Below are 23,966 nucleotides of genomic sequence, written 5' to 3'. Positions count from 1 at the left end.
AGCTAAGTAGTAGGTACTCTCTGTTCTACATTTGCAAATCGAATGGGCTTTTTTCTAAACCTAGTAAATACTCCCAAAAAAGAGAAGTTAAAGTTCTCTCCATTCCCAGCGGAATATTTGTGAATACGTGTGCACCGGCTTTTTTAAGTAAAACCTAAATAAGTATGCAGCTTCACTTAAAATCTTTCTTCTAGTCTTTTTAAGCTTCTCAAACATTGCTTTGGTTTCAAATATTCATTTAGTTTTTCTGTAGTTAAAGATACTGTCCGTATGCATTATATTTTAAGAGCCGACCGATTTATCATAGTTTTACTAGTTAACCGATAGTGCATTATGCTTCACAATGCAATGACAAACGACCTGAGGACTATTATACCCAAATGGCCGTGTAGTCAACGCACATTGGAGTGAAAAATTTGTTTCGTGATTCAGCGTTTTCAGTAACTATTAATTACCGAAACGAACTTACTGTTGAAAAATTGAAACAGTAATGTTTAGTCCGTGGTTTAGTAAACAAAAAACCGCTTCTTACAATATTCATTCTTCATTTTATCAGATATACTATGTTTTTATGTACCGCATTGGGTGTTAATATCGCGCTAACTTTGCTAGAAAGAATATTATCAATTTCTATAAACGAATGGGTTTACTACCAGTTGTTAACAATTGTAACATAACTGATGTTAAATTATAAGTTCTTTGGTATACTTAGATACGCCGCGCCATGTAGACAATACGTTTAATTTATTAATACATAATTACATAGATATGAGTTTATTATCATCGTCTTATCTGTTACGTGTATTTGAAACCGTTTTAATGCAATAATTTTATCACATTTATGGCTAATATAAACATGTGGTTTTCCTTTATCAACACTTTTTAATGTCACTGTATAATATTATAACAATTGATCTTGTTATACATATTTGCGGTTTCAATAACGGTATTAATTACTAACCGAAAATGATAATTAGCTTTGAAAAGTCTAATAATTATGTCGGCTAATGAGTTTCATGTGAATTTTTAAATAGTTGGCGAGTGGTGGTGATTAAAAAGCAACTGTTGTTAATCGCATAACGTCGGTGTTTGAAGGAGTGGCGCGTGCCAGGAATTACCGCATCCTGGCAGGACGGGGGCGATGACCCGGCTTGCCAATCGTTTGCTATGCAATCATACGAGCTGTAGTCTAGACAACAAACAAGCCTCGCGAAACGTTCAATTGATATTAACCATTTATTTAATCCTGCATAATCTTCTTGAACAATACTCGATTGCAACCGTCGGAAGTTGGTGTGATATGCTTTAAGACAGTTATTCACCACTCATTTAGGCTGGTGCTTGAACTGGCCAACGATGAAGTTTAAATTCGATTAGTTGTATAATTTTCATACTGTAAACCGTAATCGCGTTTTACAGGTCGATCAGACAGTGGAATCGTAGACTCTACAATAGTATTCTTCTAGAATTTAATTTAAAGTTAAAAATCTTACTTCAGACACCTTGGCTTACTTTTGCATCTAATTGATATGGGCTAGTTCTATGATAGGTACCTACCTATTATAAACTTATCAAACAGCAATATTTGGCACGGAGAAATCCCAAAACAATAAAGCACAATTACTCATAGGCATCTAAAACCTCAACTTACATTTGGTACGCTAGTAATTTAGTCCAAAATATTTTAATCCTTATCATGCAATATACATACTACGATAACATGTCAATTTTACTCATTACCATTATGACATGAAATCAAAATTTTGATAATAAATTAGCCGATTCTACGAAACAATATCTTGGGGAAAGTTTGTATCCATCGTCGGCGGAAGAATAGTGATAATATAAGGGACAATATTATTTGATCCTCTAAAAACTAATTGATCTTTTTTGTATGTGCACTTTTAAAAATAAATGATGTTTTTTATTATATTTTATCTTTATATTAATTATTGGGTCTATATTAGTTGATCTACGGATAAATTATGAATGATCTTCATTAAAGGTAACATAATATTTATGTTTAACCTACTCTTTTAATGTTTGGTAAACAAAAATAATATTTGATCCTCTTTTTTAGTTATTGATCTTTAATTTTGTTAATTTGATGATTTTTATATCAAGTTTGCCTTTTAATATTGATCACCTAATAAATACATTTCGATCTATGTATAACTTAACTTTAAAATATATTTGATCTAACAAAAAATATTATTGGTTAATATTTTTAATTAAAAAATATCTTTTAATTTACGCGGTACTTTGTGGTTGAGTGACAATCGTCCGTCATTGGTTACTGAGTTGGCCAAGGGCTTGGCGGCCAATTAGCAAGCAGAATGGTATATTGCCATGTTTGTTTAAATTACAAGCTTTGCTTAGTTTGGGACTAGAGGCGCTATGTAAAATAATTTCTTACTTCTGACATCCCTGAACCCGACATCATAATTTTTACATCTTTATTTTTTTCAAATCGCAGGGTTGATTTTCTCTTAGTATACCGATCTCGACCGTGATCAGTGACCATAAAGTCATCTGTCAATGGGTCGATTAGACACGATAAAAGCACTAAACGATATTTGTTTACTTTTAGTGCGACATCGGGTCGTAAGGACCTGATAAGTTTTTTTTTTCCAAATATTTACTGTGTTTGACGAAACAATTGCAAAACAATATTTATCTTTCATACTACTGAAAAGACCGAATATATCCATCCCGCACCAATGCATCCAGCACCTAAGGTCAATTCGACCCGATAATGCAGTGTGAACGTGTTAAGTATGCTTTTTTAATAAAAAAAATCTATGAACATCAAGTGCCTTTAAATAGTTTCCATCCTTTGACTACAACTTAATAAAAATAAGTACCATAACATAATTATTTTGAAGATTATTTGATATAGACAAAAAATAATTTATACAAATCGAATTATTTAAAAAAGTATCACAATATTGAATATTTGGTGCTCATTTCTTTTATTTTTGAGGACCAACAAGTAACGATCAGATATAATTTTTACATCTCAATTTTTTTTTGCGTAGTTCAAAAGAGGTTAAAATATCGATCGATTTTATTTATTTTATGTCTCAAAGAAAGAGGATCAATCATTAAATTAGATGACCATTTAGATTTTTTTATTTGCCGTTTTTGCTAATTTAAAAAGATCATTTAAATACATGCCATAATAAAATAACTTTTGAGCCTAGAAATGCTTTTCAGAAAACTGTATTTCATATAATAATTCAATTTGTCTTCTCGGTTAAGGTATTTTTCTTCATTAATATAATAACGTTCGCGTGCAGAACGTAATTTATTAGTACAGTCAAACAAACTCATGTTCGCTGTGTGTTTATGTAAACGAAAATTACTTCCTAACCACTTGATTGATTTTAGGCGCCCGCTTTAAATATATTTGCTTTACGAAAAACTGTGTTTGTTTAGTAACCTATTAATATTCATAACATGAATAATGGCTACTTTTAGGGCTGATTTTACCATCGTCGGATAACTTTTAACTAAAGAATAAACTTGTCATTTTGACATATTTCCCAAACTGTCAATGTGCCAAACTTAACAGGATAACTTTACCGAAATTTGAAAAATTAATTATTATAAAAGATCATCAACACCCACGTCATTTAGTCTTCACTGCACTTGGGTTTAGCTTACCTTCCCCGTGCCGGCTAGACGGGTCGGGCTATAAAAGATATTAATTAATTAGATTAGAGTATCAGATTGTCGGGTCGCCGTCGGATTACGTGTATTAGAGTTACGTTTCCAACTGAAGTCTGGATGGGTGTCAAGAGGTTTCGCTTTGAGCCTAGTGGAGAGGGGGTGTCGTGAAAGTCTAGGTAATCCTGGTGCCTAGGGGTTGCGGCGGGGTGGGACGCGCGGGGCGAGGCTCGCGGCGCGCGCCTCAGTGTCGGCCCGCCCGCGCCCGCGCCCACCCGCGCCACCGCCGCGCCGGCCCGCGACCTGCCGCAAACCAACCCTCGCGCCCGCCTGCCCTAACCTCACTCGATAACCCGCCCACGTAGATATCCCACCTGTCAAATCACCGACTGGACACTTCACTTGATCTCCCATCGAGCACTCACCTTCACGCACGGGAAGTCGACGGCAAATGCTGACGCATACAGTGAACCTGATGCAGCGCAAACGGGCACTTCTTGTAATATGATATTTCAGTATTGTTTTGTATTTTTTTATTGATCCGGCACGAAGGACCTATTAATTAAACGTTTTAGAAATGTTCTATGTTTGCTTGGTTATTCCCATTTTGGTTGATTTATTTCATTTTTCAAAATCGACCTAATTGTGTAATATGACAAGCTTATTCTATTATTTACACAATGTTACACTTGGTTTTCGCGTTTCGTCTTTTGGTTTAGTTTCTTTTGAGATGTTATTGTATTTTTTGTGGATGTGTTTTTGGATTGTGATTCATAAAGTTAACGATGTTTGGGTTATAAATTTATTGTGAAAGGGTTATGTCTTAGTTATGGCCGGCGACAAGTTGCGAGGCGCGAAGTTTGCGGCCGGTATCGATCGTCACCGGTCGCCAGCACGCGATCGCGGCCGCTGCACCGAATACGTCCCGTGCCACTCGTTATGTGTTCCGATGGAACTATACATTTTTAATTACTTTAATACATCGCATGTTCATGTGTCGGTCTAACCTACCGCACCCTTTTCAGTCATCGACAATATTGGCTGCGGCGTTCTTAGTTTTAGATTAAAGAGAGTACAAATAAAACGCAATAATAGTGTAAATTCTAAACGGAAGACTTGGCTTAGATAAGTAGACGTGTAGTACAAATCGTAAACGTTAGCGGCCTTATCTTTGCCTAAATGGGAAAAAATCGGTAGTTGGAAGATATGACAATATTGAGAGGAAAGTGCGTCGTGATGTGGGTCGGCCGCGGGCGCGAGAGCGTTGAGTGCGGCGGATAATAGCGGGCGCAGTGTCGCGAGCGCCGCACCGCGGCCGGCGCGTGCCGCCGCCCCCGCCGCCGCCCGCGCCTCGCGTCTCTATGATGGGCTACATCATGGGATGCGCCTGCTTGAGAGGTGCGTATTACCAGGCCTGTTCATCTCCGCGAGTTTACATCGAAAACAAAACACGCACGATGGCCCACCTACAGGATACTATTTGACAAGGCCTCACATACGAGCGAACATTGACTCACGCACGCGTATTCTTGTGTATGATGGAAGAAAATAAAGAAAATGGTGTACTAAATACTGTGCAGTATTTAACTGCCTAAATAATAATAAAAACACAGAATGTACTTTTTTAAGTTGCCTCAAGACACTGAGAGGTAAATAAGTAATTAAATTATTCATGATAATTCATGCTAAATCATGTATTTCCTCCGCCATTTTCCGCAGTTTGGCACCTCACGTCACATCATTTTACCGAAGTCAGCCCTGTAGCTTCGGCGCAGTGCCGATCACTGACGTTTGTCAACAAAATGATGCTTGACTCTTGAGACAGGCTAAATTATACCATATTGTTAATGACATTGAGCATACATTTTTTTTAAATACCTTCGCGAAGTAAAACTTCTGTACGTAGTACTTATTATTATTCTGTGGTATTACACTCAAGTCTAAGCTCGTCATCAGACATTGTCAGGTTACGAGCCAGCCTTCTGCGGCTTTCGAATTTTTTTGGTCGTGACCAACGGCTCGTGGCATCCAATAGCACCATAGGCTATATCCATTTAGAAAAATGATCTACTTGACGGTAAAAACAATCAAGATTCGTTACCATTTGTAATCGCACTATCCTAGGCACTGATATGAATATAAATGCTACGGACGTTGAATCTAGGTAATAAAATTTTCTAGGTACTTCTTTCTGTATGTTACGTAACCGGTAACTGATATTTTATTTTAACTGATTCACTGAAATTTCAGCTCTAGGCACTCAGTCATCATAGGTTAATGTTTAATCCCTGAAAGTGAAAACCTTTCTCGAGAGAATAATGGTACTTTGCATAATAGAAAACCTCCGGTAGCAGCGACTGCCGGAAAGCCTTTTCAGCTTGTGTTACACATTGTAAGCTCTATGTGGTGGATTTTAAGGTGGCTTTTGTCATGTTCATTTCGGGTTGAAGCAGCTTTTTATTGTTCCTTTTAATGATGATGTGTGTTTTACAAAACATTCATTATAAATTGATCCCCATCCTTTCAGGGTCCCGAACCCAAGAGAATAATTTATAACGTTACTGTGTTAACTGGCTAATCTGGGTTTACGTAACTAGTACCTTTTCACTCATTGGTTGTTCAATGTTGCAAGATGCGGTTGACATCGCCGCTTGGTTTGGTTTTCATTTTGAAACAGCTGTTACATTACTGAATACCTACATACAATACAAACATAAGTAAAATGGTTGCGTGTCCTGGTGGTTTGCATACCGGATTAAATTTCTAGGCGCGGTCGTGGGTTTGGATCCTGCCTTAAGGGACAATTTTAATGTAATTGGAATAAGTGTTGAACGTAACAGTCGCGGACTTTGATGTATTTACGAGTATTTATGTATTCTTACGAGTTTATTTAGTATTCTGAATTAACTTTTAAATCCTTTATGGTAGCTAAACTATTACGTTGTCATTGCGCAATTTATTTCCAAGCGCGTAAAATATAAACCTACTCAGCATTTTACCTATTCATTAGAATAAACTTAGACTTCAGTAACTTTGCAGAGAATTTTCAAGTACTTACGTATTTTTAGTGCCCGCGTTGTAATAATAGGCTTGTGAGAATTCCATTCAGCGTTAAGTTATTATTGGTACTTCTTGGAAAATATTGAAAGGTGGTTCAGTGTGACCTTTACGGGAAAAAGTAAAATCTTAAGTTTATTTCGATCGATGTTTGAAATTAGAATTCTACAATACAATAATGAGAAAAAATCGTAAAATGCAGAAATTATTCGTTTTAATGAACGACGATATACTCGTATTTGTAAGTAAGGCTGTTTTAAAGTAGCAGCTAGGTATGCCCTTTTTTACCATCAATCCCCAATTTTTAAGTGACCCCTATGGTAACAATTAGTTTTGTTTTCATAGGGGTCACCTAAAAATTAGGGATTGATGTTGAAAATGGGGATTATTTTCATAAAACTGACCATTTATATTTAACCTCACCTACATCTAGCTCAAACAAAAACTTTACTACAACTGCACTTGGCTTAGTTATTCAGTATGCGAACCACCAGGCTAGGCGACCGACAAATAAGTAGAGTTTATTCCTAACATTAATCACGATTTTACGAACGACGTACGAATCCCTTCTGGTGTTAATATATCAAACGGAAGAACCAAAAAACATTCAGGCTTTAGATAAATGTCTCTAAAAGAAACATCCATCTTATAAACGGGGCGCCGTATCCCCTAAACCAAATGTATTTCCAATTACATAAATGTTGTGAAACTTTCGTTGTGTGAAGAATATTGCTCTATTTGAAATTGTGCTATAAAAGCCGTTTGGAAGGTAAATGCTTTGATCGACTAGGTATGCAAGTTAGCATGTACTATAGAGTCAGTATAATGTTATTCAAATTGCTACAATATAACGAGCTGTTATGAGCCTCTGGGGATTTGGGTTTTTAAAAAAGAACACGAGATTAAAAGGATAAGACAGCCGTCTAGTTCGGATGGTGGAATGAGACTGGCAAGGAGATGCGAGGGATCGCAGGCTATGGATAGAAAAGGATGAGTCGGCAAAAGGCGAAATGTCAGGTAAGCAATATAGGGTGCGAGGGCTATCTGTAACACCTCCCGGGGGTAGACTAAACATCGGGGTGAAATGAGCGATGTTTAGGAAAAAACGGAAAAGGTAAGAATTTAGGTTTTACACATTTCTGCGTATACTAGGAGATGGGATTTCTTCTGCATCAGGATGACGTTTAATGATCTTCAAGGGAATGGCTGGTTCGGGAGTTGGAGGAGCTGGAGCTGGTTCTACAGGTAAGTTTTCAGGATTGGCGCGAGAGGATCTCGGGAAAAGGTAAGTTAGACGGCTGCGCGATTTAATGCATAAAAACATTTTTAAAATGCAAAAATCAACAGTTTATTCGTCATCGTTGTCGGAGTGCAGGTAGCGCACCTCCGGGTCATGCGTCGCGCGGCCGCGCAGCGTGGCCAGCGCCGCCCGCCCCCGCGCGCCCCTCGCCCCCGCCGCTAGCCACGCCAGCCCCGCGCCGCATACCAGCACCGCCAGCGTGACCAGAACCCCCTCCAGGCCACGAGCTGCGTGACGTCACCAGCTCGCGTCCATTGATAAACTACTGATGCCTTCACCTTTAGGAGCTGCCGTGACGTCACCAGCTCGCGTCCATTGATAAACTACTGATGCCTTCACCTTTAGGAGCTGGCGTGACGTCACCAGCTCGCATCCATTGATAAACTACTGATGCCTTCACCTTTAGATAGGAGCTGCCGTGACGTCACCAGCTCGCGTCCATTGATAAACTACTGATGCCTCCTCCACCTTTAGGAGCTGCCGTGACGTCACCAGCTTGCGAAGACAATTGATAAAGCAGATTGATAAAGATGGAGGAGGCCTCCATCTTTAGGAGTTGCTGTGACGTCACCAGCTCGCGAAGTTTATTGATAAACTCGTGTTCGAGATACAAAGAGACAAGGATGCTGGCAGCATTTCCTCTCGCTGGAAAGCTACTTAGCTTTATCGCAAGGAAGGGGCCAGCATTTAGACTGGCATATGTATGTATTTAACTCTAGTAAAGGTTCCTTAGTGACGTTGAAGTCTCGGACGCAGGCTGAGTGACGCAAAAATGTTTTGGCTATAAGCGCCAACGGTTAGCGCGATTCTAAAACCAGCCTTGTAGCTATTTTCTGAAATATTTATTTAGGAGAAATGGCCCGGAAGAGTAATTTTGTATTTGGTCACCGGATCCGAGGGTCTCATTAACCCTTAACCACTGACGTACGTACGTGGTACGTCGGTCAAACGGTTTTTCGTTCAAAACTTCATTTTATGCGGAAATTTTTGAGTGTCCTTTTTGGTAGTTTCCTAGTGGCCAGAGATGCGTGTGCGACGGGAGAAAATAGATGGGTAGCACGTCCCTAAGTAGGAGAGCTAGACCACCCGACGTATGTGGTACGTAACGTCAGTGTTAGTGTAACTTTTTCAACTTCGCTTTTGTATGTTGGTCCATAGATAAAATTAATTGTTAGCAGTCTAATTTATTAACTTGGCCGTCTATATATAAAAAACCTTATTTACGCCAAAAAATAATACAATTGACGAAGAAATTAGCAAAAAATCCAGTGGATGAAAATTTTTATATTAGTTGCGGTTTTCAAGGACAATCATCATGATGGTGAAGGAGCTTTAGTTCGTGGCTTTGGATTTGACTTCTTCTGAAGATTGTTTACCATATTTTCATATTTCCTAGCTAGTTTGAAGCACGGAAAACTGGTGACCAGGTCATCAAACAAAGAAAGGCTATAGAAAATAGCCTTCTTAAATGAACTGTATTAAAAAGTGACTTAATTTGTGAATTACTGCTATTGTGATTTTTTCCTGATTAAAACTATTATTAATCTTTAATATAGCCAAAATAGAAGTTCCTAGTGTTATCGAATATTTTTGTGTTGATTTTTAAAAAAATGCCTGTCTAACTTTAATTATATCTGGAGGATTTCACCAATATCATACTATTCTATTAATATTACTATGTTTTTTTTACTATCTCTGTTTAATATAAATATGTGTAAATAATTTAAGTTCAAATTTCACCAAAGTTACTCTCTATTGATACATCAGGAGGTCTTCAAAGTTACGTACGTATGCCGTACGTACGTCAGTGTTAGTGTAACAAAATGACACGTCAGTGGTTAAGGGTTAAAGGAACTAAGAAAATAACGCAGTCAAATCAACAGTTTATTCGTCATCGTTGTCGGAGTGCAGGTAGCGCACCTCCGGGTCATGCGTCGCGCGGCCGCGCAGCGTGGCCAGCGCCGCCCGCCCCCGCGCGCCCCTCGCCCCCGCCGCTAGCCACGCCAGCCCCGCGCCGCATACCAGCACCGCCAGCGTGACCAGAACCCCCTCCAGGCCACGAGCTGCGTGACGTCACCAGCTCGCGTCCATTGATAAACTACTGTTAATCTAGTGGAGTTTGTATAATCGTACCATCTCTAAAGTACCTATTAATAAACTTCAGTGTTGCGATAATTCGAAATTAAACAAACAGTTTTAAAAGGTGTAGTGTCGGAAAATAGACACGGTGAAGTAAAGTTAATGTTTTTATTAGATAAAATAATTTTGTTGCTATAGTTTTTTGTCATGAGTATTTCAAAATAATTTATTATTTAAAAAGTGTAGTTTTTTGTTATTATTTAAATCACTACAGTTAATTATTATTCCTAAATATTACAATTTTTAAAGAAGAATAACAGTGCTATTGGAACAATAAACCTTGATTGCGACTATGATCGACCGAGCGTGTATAGATACGCGTGTGCAAACAGGCGCGTGGCGGCCCGGACTGATTTGCAACTTGAAGTTGTCGCGCGATGTAGGTAATTATCTCGGCCGGCATAGGCGAGTGACGGAGGCCTGATTGTACCGACACCGACAAGGTATAATTTAGCTGTGAACCTGTGTTGGTTCACAGCGGTCACGTGCAGATTATGAATAATAAAGCATTTGCCATTCTCGGTGCACTTGTTCTCCGACCGCTATTGTGTCACTGACGTCAAACCGCTTGCATATGGCAGCGCAGACTGCATAACCACCACATCGCGTGGGAGTATAACGTTAAACTATAATATACAGCAACAGTTTAACCCTTTAACAGCCGGTCACGTACTCAGTCCGTGATTATATTATGATAATATGAATATTCCGGCGGTTAAAGTGCTAACCAACTCGAGTTATATTCAGCAATGAAAATCTCGATGGCTATCCTCAAACAACAATGAAAGAAATATTCATAAAATTCAAGTACAGTTCCTTTTTCTGAAGTTGTTTCGTTCTTTTGATATTAGATTTGAAATTTATTTTCTTAAAATCCAATAATGGTAATGAAATACGAGATTATTTTTCTTTGATAAAGGTTATTTTTGTTTGCTTCTTTTGAGACAGATATCAAGAGTAAGTGGAAGCTAAGTAAATACTGAAGATACACATTTTAACGTGATTGAATGTATTTGTAGAAGTTCTACCGGCAGCACTAAGCTGCTTACAAACATACGTACATCTGGAATACACAGCTGTGCAATACCAACACAATTTCATTAATTGATTAATAATATTCTTAACTCACAAATTCCATACTTATTACGAATGTTCGTATTATGAGTGACTCTACCAGTCAAGTTGATCTAAATTCTAGGTGTTCCATTCTTTGACTCATTGGCAAATCTTGGGTTGCACATTTCTTGTCTAGCATGTAACAAATATAACGACACAAAAAAGATGTCGTTGACTCCTCCGCATTAATGATTAATTAACGAATGAATATAAAAACACGATGCACGTCAGCGTCATATAACACAGTTATTTTAAATTGTGTTAATGAAAATGATATCCTCTTTATGCTAATTACTTGACATGATATGTTCTCTGAAATATTAGTGTTACTAGCGAATACTCTCATATTCATTCAAATGGTTTAAATAATAATAGGATGTAGCTCCGAGCGGGTAGTTAACATAACATGATAACAATACAGAGAATGTAGTTTATATAGCAAGATTGGCTCTCAAGTTCTCATTGAATATTCTCTATTTGTCCAAGGACGTAAGTCAGAGGTCACTGACTTGTTGGGGCTATTTTAACATAAAGCTACCTTAGCCATTTGCAGTTTAGTCCTCTTTTTATGTGGCCATTTATGGAACTGGTACAGACACCGTACTTAAATATAATGTAGAGCTATTACAAGCATAATATCCTTTTAGAAATTCAGTCGATTTTCGTTGTTTAGATTTTGTAATGTCCTTGGTTTTTCGTTAAAAAGACTAAACGACGCGGAATCGGCCGTGTCGTCTTGTGAACAAATCTTGCAATACATAATATTAATTCAATAATAATATGTTTCTGTGTTATTCGTAATAACATGGTTTAAAATCGTTCTTTTATTTAAAGTCTTAAAGTAAGTTCTAGTTTTCAAGTAACTTTGTTACGACTTACATCTAAAAGTTTTAAAGTTCACTGTTCATGTCCATAAGCAAGCAAATTAATTTCAGTTGTAATAGATGCAGCAAGAAGGTCACCGAACTTTAAGACCATAGAGCTGCTCTTTTTCTTGTTACGTTGCACGAGTGCTAGATGAATGGCGATAAATTAAAAATTCAAAACAAAGCGAGGCGGCGCGTGGGCGGGCGGATGGCAAACGCGGAGGGCGGGCGGCGATCGAAGAGCGCGCGCGGTGCCGGGGCTGGGGGGCGGCGTAACGATCGCGGCCGGCCGCAGTCTTCCAGCGAGCGCGCCGCGAGCATGAGCGACGTCGGCACGCTCGCCGCCATGGACGCCTTCGCGGGCGGCGCGAGGCGACGGCCCGCGCGCCTGCCGCCGCCGCCGCCCTTCGTGCCGCCGCCGCCGCCGCAGCGCCACGACCACTACTACGTCCGCCGCAAGTCCCCCATTCCGAGGCACGCAGCAAACCTCACGCTGTTCGCGCGCAAGAACGGTACCCTCACACGAAACCATGCACTTGCACTCCCGAGCCATGCACGCAGCGCGGACGCTGGCCGCGTGTCATCCTCGCCCGCCCGCACCCGCCGCCACGCCATACGCAATGTCAATGTCACGCTATCATACATATCATCACTGCACGTACACCACTTTCAATCCTTGCCTGGGAATTTCTGTGCTGTATCGCATTCTTTGGATTAGTGGAGATGACTCATGAAACTTTTATTTCAATCTTCTGGTACGTTAACTAAACTATGGATTTTTTATAAAGCACTCTACTTTTTCAACAAACAACTTTTTAAACTTTATTCAGAGTTAGATGTGTCTGCTTATTTTAAACATCTACGAAGTTAATGCTTATTTATGTGCTACGCATCTTTGTTCACCACAAAGAACTGAACTTTGGCGTAATATTTGATACACTTTTATGTTTACATATCGAATGCCTGACTGACACAAGGTTACAGGTCGTTTACGATGCGATCTAAATGGATTTTAATAGTAAAAGTTCTTCTTAATTAATTATTATGTCATATCTTGAGCCTTTCGCAATGCGGCACCGCTATATTCAAAATGACCCCTAGTTTTCTGTAAGAATTAAATGAGTATTTTAGATCACTCCAATTTGTTTATTTTATAAAAAAAATGCTTTAATGGCTCTTTCTTCTTCGTACTGAATTTATCGCTAATTGTTGAAAACTGAACTTACTTGCATTATCATTATTATAAAACCCTTCGCGATAGTTATTTTGTCTTTCTTTTTAATATAAACTACTTTAGTTTTTTAAATTATTACGGTTTTCAGTAATAGGCTTTCAGTAATACTGATGACGTGGCGTCGGAAGGCATTGTGTACACTTTCAAAATTCGAAGTGGGTATTCTTAATCTGACGGTATTTGACGATTGGTTTCATTGGGAACAGGGATGGGTCCTTCCTTTGTCACACTTTTCATGACTGTCCATGCCATGCTTAAGGAATTGGCATCTTCACCCTGGTTGGTTTGTCATCTTATTTCCTTAACTGTGCATCTTCCGTAATTATTACATTCCAGCACGATATTTTTTTCAAAGCCTTTAAGTTCCTTCTTGCTACAAGTCCTCTAATTCTCCTTCAGTATTGTAGAGTCCGTCCTACGTCTGAAAGGATTATGAAAAGAACAATAAAAACTGATGAGGGTTTCTTCTTTATTTTAATAAAAGTAGAAATACTAGACTGTAAAACTTTTAGTATGGAAATTCTGAAAATTAAATTGTCGTTCCTCAACTTTTACGTAATGGAATTATGAACAAAAAAGTAAAGGGACAATTAAAACTACAGAAACAGAAGTCTAATTATCTTTTAAATAAATAATGTCAGATACTCGTACCTTAAACAGCATAATTAATTATAAAGAAAATGTTACTATCCTTATTCAAACATTTGCAATGCTATTTGAAAGTTAACTTGTTTCAGCGGAATACAAAATATTCATTGTTAGCACACCCCGAGGTACTGAGGATTATTAATCGCCCACGCGGCGCGTTCCGCCCGCTTTTCATAACTTTAGCATAATGTAAAGTCCTTATGTGCTCGGGTTAAGTTTTGTGTACATAAGTTACCTATTACATATTCAGATTCGTCCTAAACTTATATCCAAGTATTCAGAAGGTAGGTATATCCCAGCTAATCAAAGACATTCTAAGATTTATGTTTCATTCGATCTCGCAAAATATCTACAACGATTACAGAATCGAAGCTCTTATTTGAAATAAAATGTAAGTAGGTAGAGCTTTTTACGTCTTTGTTCGTATTTTCATTAGATTTTATGTCCTTTCGTGTATTGTCTGTAATATTGGATTTGCTCGATTTTTATTTCAACTTCAATATGAATCAGTTCGTGATGTGTGTTAGTCGTCAGAGAAAAGGCGGATGTTTGCGGAGATCGGTTTGGTGCGGCGCCGACGCAGTGGATGTCGATAAATAACGAGCGAAGGCGTCGCCTCGTGGCCTTGCTCAACTATTTGCGGCGTGCGTCGGCGCCGATGCAAAATGAAACGCCGATTTAATTGCCCGTCCGTGTGTCAATCATCGCATTCCAGGGAGTAAGGACTCATCCAAACTTTCAATTCAAAAATAAGTTAAAAAAGAGGTGGCAAAAGCAATGGCAAACAAACCACAATCAATAGTATTCGGTTGTCGCTGAACACTTGGAAACTGAATACATGACTCCGATAGATACGGAAACAAGGCTTTTACATATATTTTTTGCGATTTTCCTAGAACACCAACAAGACTATCGTACACACGCAGTATTCCATTAATGTAATAAATACAACTCCAGTGCCCCACTAATCCCACGTCACCGTCATAAATTACTTGAAGGTGCGTCTCATTTTTAGGTACAGGTTCAATCAGTTCAGGGTGTTGAAATAATTCTAGCTCACGCGGTCTAAATGATGTGCACCGAAGTAACTTTTCATGAAATGCGCGAACCACATCATCTTCGATATAGTTATTATAATTCAGAATGTAGGAAAACGTATTATCTAAAGTATCCATTGTTAGATGATATACAATAAGCTTTAGAAATTTTAAAAACCTGCTACGAAACACTAAAATTTGCACCAAAAACAAAGGAATTTATATTATTGGGGGATTTATTAGTACGTGACCGGTTTAATAGCACCTATTAAACCAGTATACCTACTTACTTATTTTTTATAATAGGTACAATTCAATATTAAAAAGTCTCAACGCCAAATTCGACTTGCGAAAGAAGTAAATGGGAACGATGAAATTCTCTTAGCGCGCACAAGTGACAACGACGTCTGCCCTCACGTGTCTGCCCGTTCGGGTCGACGCGGTTAGCTATCTTATCCCCGCTCCCGCGCGAGACCACGCCCCGCAACTCACGCGCTGCAGCGCAGCGAGCGACCGATCTTCTTGAATCGATGTAATAATAATCTATAGGATTAACGCGTTTTAAAAATATTGGTTCGATGGATATGTTTAACCTATTATTACTCAACAATCACATTTGTAATATTAAACTTTATCAAATGCACAATGTATTTAAGGTACATTACTGGATAAGGATTAATGGCGTATTGCTTGAATAAGCTAATATTTCTCGTAAAAAGTACCTACATTATAAAGATTTTATATCATCGCGGATTTTAAAAGGTGTACAATACTGTAGTATATTTTTTGATCTATCTTATAAGGTTCAGCCATCGTTTTCAGTGTAAGCACAATAACTTAACCAAAATTACAGTTAAATCAACCTATCTCAAAAACTATAAGAGATACTTTGATCAAACCAAAAATCGTTGAAAGAGTTAATTAGCATGCATCACCTCTATTTTTTTTAGAATTTTATACCCCGTAGTTATAAAAATAGAGGGGGGGGGACATACTTTTTACGACTTTGAGAGCTGATATCTCAAAAACCGTTCACTTTAAGAAAAATGTTTTTTAGAAAACTTTATATCATTTTAAAAGACCTTTCCATTGATACCCCACACGGGTATGTACATCGAAAAAAAAATTTTCATCCCTCAGTTACATGTATGGGGGGCCCCACCCCCAATTCTTTTTTTTACTATTTAGTGTCATAATTTTGTAGCGGTTCATACAACACATATTCCCATCAAATTTCATCACTGTAGTACTTATAGTTTCCGAGTAAATCGGCTGTGACAGACGGACAGACGGACAGACGGACATGACGAAACTATAAGGGTTCCGTTTTTGCCATTTTGGCTACGGAACCCTAAAAAGGAAGCATTGGAAAATCAATCGCCCAATTTTTACCATAAACAGAAAGTTAAATTAAAAGTCAACAATGTTGGAGATTATGATAATAACTGTTATGCCGTAAACTTTGATTTCAAGATAACATTATTGTAAAAGAATAAATTGCTTTTCAACTAAAATCAAGTAGGAATATCTGCTGAAAAATAATATAATTTTCCTATCAACTTTCATGAAGGAATCGCGTTTTGGTCACTCGTAAAACGAACTTCAATTGCTTGTGGTTTCGCATTCCCACGTGATGCGATGTATTTATTCATACTGCAATATCAGGTGATAGGACCACTTTGTTAAATATTTACGAGAGCCGAGATTGTGCGGATATTGGGATAAAGCAAAGGCAATAATTCGGGGTATGAGAAGGGCAGATTCCCGCAGCTAGGGCGGGCGGTCGCGGCCTTGACCCACCGCCCGCCGCCGCTTCCGTTGTGCAGCGGCCGCCCGCGATAACTGCTGCTCGATTGAACGCTTTGTTTGCGCTTGTTAAACTTTTATCTACTTCTAGTCGGTGTACTGTAAACACAACATTGTTACCTATCGGATGAAAACCTGCGATAAACTTCGGACTCTGGTAATAAAACTAGGTTACCATTCTATGATGTATCGAGATACGGGCCTTTCAACTACTGAAAAATTCATCTTACGAGTATGCTAGCGGTTAGCATGCGTAGAAAGCCACTTTTAATGGTATGCCAGAATATTATAGTTGACAATTAAAACAAAATGATGAATGCTGAAAAACATAATGAGACTCAAAAATATGTTAGTAGGTCAATGGTCACCATGACAGATTCCATTTGTTGCTCACGGTAGCATATAAACATAAAACATTTAAATGCGGATTATGATGATGTTTACGAGTTGGCTCATGCTTTCGTTACACTTTAAAGAGCATGTGTTATAAAATTGTATAACATACATTGTACTTAAATCAAGACATTTTTAACTTGGATTAATTAATTGATTATAATTATTATTTAATTAAATTAGTTTAATAATTACATTCCCTTTATTGTAGAAATTTTCAGCAATTTATGAATGAAACACATACACAGGCAATTTCAAGTACTAAATTATTGTTTAAGTAACAGCTGATTACACACTATAAATGGATTTAACAATCATTTAAATTAGGTGTCATGAATTCAAAACGTCAAGCTTCAATTGGATAATTAAAATTATGTTAATATATAAATTGTGTAATTGAAGTACTGCCTGTACTGATTTTCCGCTCTACTCAAGTTAACGAAATAAATTATTTATAAATATTAAACTTGATACTATAATATAGTGGGGTATATTTAAATTGTTAGAATACAGGCCAGTGGAAGTGAAGATATTATTTATAGTTATCTTCTGATACTGTTCTCAGTCATGTTCGAATAAACTATGTTTGCACAATACGCTCGAGATTAATCGGGTTAGCATAGTGGTTCTGATCGCAATCGTTGTAAAAATTTATTACAGCCGATCGAGTTAATGCATTATCTTGTACCGAGAAGCCATATTTCAATATTTTTAACCGATTTCATTAAAACTAGCTTTTGCCCGCGGCTTCGCGCGTGTTTATTGCGGTCTGTCATGGAAAAACTATCGCGCGGATCCCTTTAAAAAATCGGGATACAAACTAAATACAATGATTTTCTTTGAGTCACAAAGTAACCTAATATCATCTAAATCGGTTCAGTGGATTAAACGTGAAAAGGTAGAGTTTGGATTTTGGAAGATAACACTCGACTGCGTTGTCCACGTTATGGACCTAAAGTTGGTACTTAGTGGAGTTTTTTATAAAACTTAATATACTTTTATCAGTCTTTTTAAAATTGCTCTTATTAGAAGAACATTATTACCGCACCCGTCGTCGTCCGCCCACGTGGCACTCGTCACTGTCTCTAGCGATTTTTTAAACTCTTCTGTAACGTGAATTCCGCGCGAGCCGTTACTCCGCGACCCACTTATATTGGTTTCACTAATTTTATTGGCCTCTTTATGTCTTGTGTTCTATACTTTCGCATTCTTGACTTCTAAGCAATGTTGAAAGTGAAAAATATTTCAGCTTTAGCAAGCAACATTAAAAATTATCGTGGAATTTAAAACTAATCACTTTTTTAAATTAAACTTGCTTTTGCGTTAATGGAATTTATTGACATGTATGAATACAGTTAATGTGAAATGAGTGTTAATATTGATTGAGTTATCTCTGAAAATAAATCTTTGAATATTTTGTTTATTATGGAATAATCAGTAGTTTCACTACTAGCTAAATAAACATCAATCGCAAACTAAATCGTAACATAAAATAAAATGACCGCAGCGCGTCCTTTGAAGTTATACCTAAACAACGATGTCGCTTTAGACTGCGCGGTTGGAACATTCTCTTAGGAGAGTAATAACTTTTTCAAGAATGTCGACAGTAATTTTGTTTTTGTGGGCGAATGAAAAGCTCCAAAACACTGTATTAAAGTATTCGTTTAACACTCGTAAACAGGCCAAATGCCTAACGCGTCAGTGCAAATGTTTTCTCTTCTGTAGCGCTAAATGTATTTTTAACGAGCTCGTGGTCGTGTTGTTGGCGTTTTACGCGACACGACGAGAGCGCGAGCGTGCATGTAGCGCGTGTCCACCTCTCGTACTCTTGACATTGCGTGTGCTATTACTAGTTCATCCTTCGCGCTATTGAAATATCTCACTAATTACATCATCCTATTTCCACGACACGGCCTTCCCAAAATCAACGACGATCGACGTAACGTGAAAAACGTTCGATCGGAGATTCTTCACGTCAAATTTCCGGACCGCTGCCAGCAAAATGATAAATAATATTTGTTTAGAAATAATTTCCATTGGTAGTCTTACAATAACCAAGAACGCAATATCGCTTCAAAACGTTGCTCGAGATGTTCGCACCCTCAAGGTTGTTCAATTGATTAATGGTGGTGGTAACTGTGTCCTTGGAATGTCCGCGGCGAGGTTCAATAGCACGTGTTGGGAGATGGCGTTACATAACGCTGCAGCGTGGCCGTCTCGGGCGAGGGAGGATCGGCCAAGGGCGGCTCCATCGATCGGGGTGCCAGCGCGCTCGCGCACGCCCCGGTGGCCCGCCTGTTGAATAAACACCCCGAACCTCAATACCACCGAAACAGTAACAATTACGATCACGATTACTTCAACAAGCCACCCGCACTCGCTCTTTGAACTCATATTGAGTAGGCACTTGACTGAATATTGGAATTGATATTGCCTTTGTGATAGCCTATTAATTTTTATGTGCTTTGTGTGTGTTTCCCACAAAAATCTTCTGATCTTCTTTATATTAAAAATACAGGTTAAATAATGGTTACGGCTAACGACGTCATCATTTTGTTGTTCATGAAATTACGTAAACGAATAAGATTACAAGCATTTGTAAGCTAAACTTTTGCTAGAAATGGTGAATGTTTATTTTGCGGCTTAGAGCTGCAATTTGTCAAATGTATCTAACCCCGAAACAGTTTATGATGTAACTTTATTTGAGCAATGAAGCCTTAGTGGGTCATGAAAATGAAAACGGCGGTGTCGGCGCCGCCAGGTGCCGCAGCAACATTGCTTCATGTGAGCACCGGCACATTTGAATAGGGTGATTGATCCATTTGTGTCGAACTTTGTACACACGTTATGTTTTTACAGTATTGTATCGACTCTACAACAGATTTACAGCGCCGTAACTTCGTCTTGTGTTTACTTGCGTTAGGATACAAACAATGTGTTATTTCACATTTCTGTTTAGATATATAAAATTTAATTACCTGATGTTCTCTAGGTTTAATTACTTAAAGTTATTTATACTCTACACACACAGTTCATTCAAACCCACTTATTTAGCTTTAAGATGAAACACATTCTAGTAGTATCAATTAGAAATACGTTACAGTGTTATGATTCATACACATTCTAATGAACCGTGAAGAAACATGAATTTGATTTGGTTATTTCGCATATTTACGCTCATGCCTCCTCAATCTCCCCTTCGTAAATAATGTGTGCCAAATTGTATTCTATCTTAATAATGTTGATCTATCTTCAAGGTTCGTTGGAACGCAACGAGGTCAAAGGCTATGATTAAGTTCGCAAGTTTGTTAACGTGTTGTTTGCTAGACTTGTACTTGAATTTAACGCTGAGATATTTCGAGGCGTGAATATCATCAGCTTTTGAAATGTTCGTCAACACTATACCTAGTATAGTGGTAGTACCGTGGATATGCTAATAATAGACGAATAGTCGAGTGACGCCGCGTGGCACGCGCCTCCATTCACCGCCGCCGGCCTTGGCCGCCCATGGAGCTGTATTGACGCATCCTCGCACACTACCGACACATAAAATAAATACGCCTTCCAAACATTTACGATTCGCTGCTATTAAGCAATCGACTCTCGTTAATGAATTAAAGATAATGAATCAATGGATCGTACGCCAACGGAACAACGTTACGTACAGATTCATTCATTAGCAATGTATAAAGTCTTGTAAAAATAAACGATTAATCTAATAATGATTCGTTTGTCGAGCGATAAGTCTTACAGTATGATTTTTTTTTTTCAGAACCAAAGAAAGACAAATTGGAAAATGGCGGTGAGCTGATGAGGCCCGAGCGGCCGAACTCCTTGACAGCAGGAAAGCTTCCGCGGCGGATATGCTATCAAGGAGACGTTGGTGGGTATTGATTTATCAATCAACGACTGTAAAAGGAGAAATTTTAATTACGCACCTTCTATTTTAGCTTCGTTAATTATGTCATAATTACTCGCTACCTTTATTGTTAGGTACTTTATTACTCTCGGAGGGTTAACACAAGCTTTAATCACAGAGTAAAAGGGACTTGTTGGCAAAAACTTACACATAGAATAGAGGTCTTTGCTCTGAGTTTGATTTAATTTGTTCCTTTTCTTGGAAATAGAAGGAGGAAACTTGACCGGTAATGAAATATAAGCAACATTGTTTTGTCAATCTATCCAATTCCAGTATAACTTTTCACATTTTATAAAAGAGTAAACATTTATGAGAATTTTCCAGAGAAACGAGATTAATCTAACCTTTATATTAATTGAAGAGACCTCGTAATTACACGTACAAAATTACATTCAGCCAAATCCTTGATTAATTTTAATAAGGGCTGTCAAGGCAGGTGGAATACTTAAATCTTTATTGATTAAAATATACCTACTACACACATACAAACCTTTTATATTGCAGTAATTGCATTAATATACTCTATTCGTTAATAAATACTCTTCATTGTTTTAAAATAATGTATTTAATATCCAACATTATCATCACTTTTAGCCTCTTTCGCTGCCTCTGCTGTCTTGTACGTGTATGCTATAGTACTTAATTACGTACATGCACGGAAATAAATATTTGTGACACTGTACATTTTGTTTTTCCACTTGCCAAGGTCAGCACCAATGTGCACGCTCAAATGTTTACACAAACACACTGATATGCGTCCAGAATCTCTGCTTCTCCACCAGCCTTATCTAGTCTAGGTACACTAATATTACAAAGAGGAAAGATTTGGTTATTCGTTTTTGTATTGAATAGGCTCCCGATTTGAAAAAAAAATCACCACTGGAATTCTACAACATTTTTGATGATCATAGGCTTTTTTTGACGCGGAGGAATTTTTTGCGCACCACTACCGGAGGACAGGGTTGAGTGTGGGACTCCCGGCGCACTGAAAAAGACGGTATAACCACTAAAACCTCCGCGGCGTTCCGCATCGCCCGAGTGGAGGTGTCGCGAGTATCCGGCCTTAGCCTTAGACTTCCGCGACAAACATGGGCTGTACGAAGTTCGCCAAGTCTATTTCTAAGTTGACTTCAACATGTGATTCCAGTAGGTGGGTACGGGTCTTCGGGCGTCGACAGGGGCGGGGGCGGCGGCGGCGACGGCGGCGACGAGCCGCTGGTGCTCTCAGAGCTGCCGGAGCCGCCGATCGCGGTGTCCGAGATCGGGCCCATCCCGCCGCCGCCCATGTTCAGCTCGCCCAGCCCTACGAGGCACCAGCACCAACATCACCACCACCAACACGCCATCATTCAACATCCTCTCTCTGACTGTAAGTTACCTCACAGCTTCACGGCACCGAGACTGCGGCAAAATTTCTATCGGACAACAACGAAGATGATCAAATCATTGAACCATTAAATTATTCTGTCAGTCATATTCCTAATTATTAAATTTATTTATAATTATTCTTTTTAATCAGATTTACTTTACTTACATTTATTTATAAATCTTATTAATCTTCAATATAAAATTCTATAATTGGATTACGTTGGTGGATTGACATTTCGCAAAGTCAAATAGTTCTATTTTGAGCAGAATCCAATTATTTTTCAAATCTAATTATGTAATTAGTTTATTACGGAATCTTTTGGTTTACGTATTCCAATACGGTCCAATGACCTGTTTTATTCTAAAATGTAAATTACCTTCAGTTGTTGTTTTAGTTCCAATAACCGCATTTCCCGGTAATTCATACAGATTGGGTACTTGTTGTATTAATGTATACAAGATTGCGTAGTCTTGATACTTGTGTCGATGAAATATACAGTTATAATCTCAGCCCCCTGTGATTATCTGTCGTTATTAACTCTTACGACATAACTTCTTAACTGGGCATAAGAATTCTCTTACTCAAATTCGTTAAGTTTTTGGTTTAACAGCGATAAACACTGTTAATTAAATTACTAAATTCTGAAACGTTAAGATTTGGTTAGAGTTGAAAAGTTCAACCACCAGTAACTTATCGAATGTTGTCTCAGTAAGTTCGTATAGTTCATTATTAATTTTCCCTTCACCCAGCCGAAGAGGAGGACGAACAGGAGGAAGATATTGAACCCTTAAACCTAGGCGCGGACACCAACAGAGTAGAAGAGATCCCACCCAAGGAGCCGAGCTTCAACGCGGTGCCGCTCAAGTCTGCGCTCAAGAAGCGGCCCGCGCCCGCCGCCTCGCCCGCCGCCACGCCGCTCGCGCCGCGACAAGACCATCACCATGCCAGCTTCAAGTGAGTGAGAGATATAACGTGGGCTACGATTCACAAACTGACTTGTACTATAGCATACAGCTAGCTCTTGTATCCAGTTAACTTTCATTCATGATCTAGGCTTCCATGTTACATGTAATATGAACTGTTAAAGTATCAAAATCAAAAATGTACTTGAATTGAATTAACTCACGTGTAAAATTTTTAGGACACACCTAAACTTTCATTGTTATTTGTAATCGACTCAGTGTATTGGTTTTGGGCATACTTGTGAAGTAATTCGTTTATTTCCATAATGTGCCGGCTCGCAGGCGGCCGCCGCCTAAACCGAGGATTCGCATATGGTAATGGTCCCAGACGTTACGTCAGTGTTGTCGAATCACGCCATATCGCCCAGAGGCCTTCCGACGGCCCGCTTCGCCTTTAGTCCATGCATCGTGCATCGCACGCTTCCGTCTATCATCTGTCTTGAGTATTTCC

At 38.5% G+C, this 23,966-nt stretch overlaps 1 protein-coding gene across 11 annotated transcripts in view; it reads left to right on the top strand.

The window, feature by feature from the left end:
• The window catches only part of LOC114353167 (phosphatase and actin regulator 4), a 57,541-nt gene that overhangs the window by 24,658 nt on the left and 8,917 nt on the right, over positions 1-23,966 (top strand). For 6 of the 11 annotated variants that reach the window (XM_028305027.1, XM_028305019.1, XM_028305018.1 and 3 more), the window contains 4 exons: positions 21,038-21,148; positions 22,332-22,553; positions 23,303-23,507; positions 23,798-23,830. In XM_028305027.1, coding sequence (XP_028160828.1) covers positions 21,038-21,148; positions 22,332-22,553; positions 23,303-23,507; positions 23,798-23,830 — 571 coding nt within the window. The remainder of the gene's footprint in view (positions 1-21,037; positions 21,149-22,331; positions 22,554-23,302; positions 23,508-23,797; positions 23,831-23,966) is intronic. The other 5 variants (XM_028305029.1, XM_028305022.1, XM_028305025.1 and 2 more) reach the window with 2 other exon arrangements.

Source organism: Ostrinia furnacalis, unplaced genomic scaffold (genome assembly GCF_004193835.3).
Source record: "Ostrinia furnacalis isolate ACB-3 unplaced genomic scaffold, ASM419383v2 OfSCF1632, whole genome shotgun sequence".
Classification (NCBI taxonomy): Eukaryota; Metazoa; Arthropoda; class Insecta; order Lepidoptera; family Crambidae; genus Ostrinia; species Ostrinia furnacalis.
This window is presented reverse-complemented; position numbering and strand designations above follow the sequence as displayed.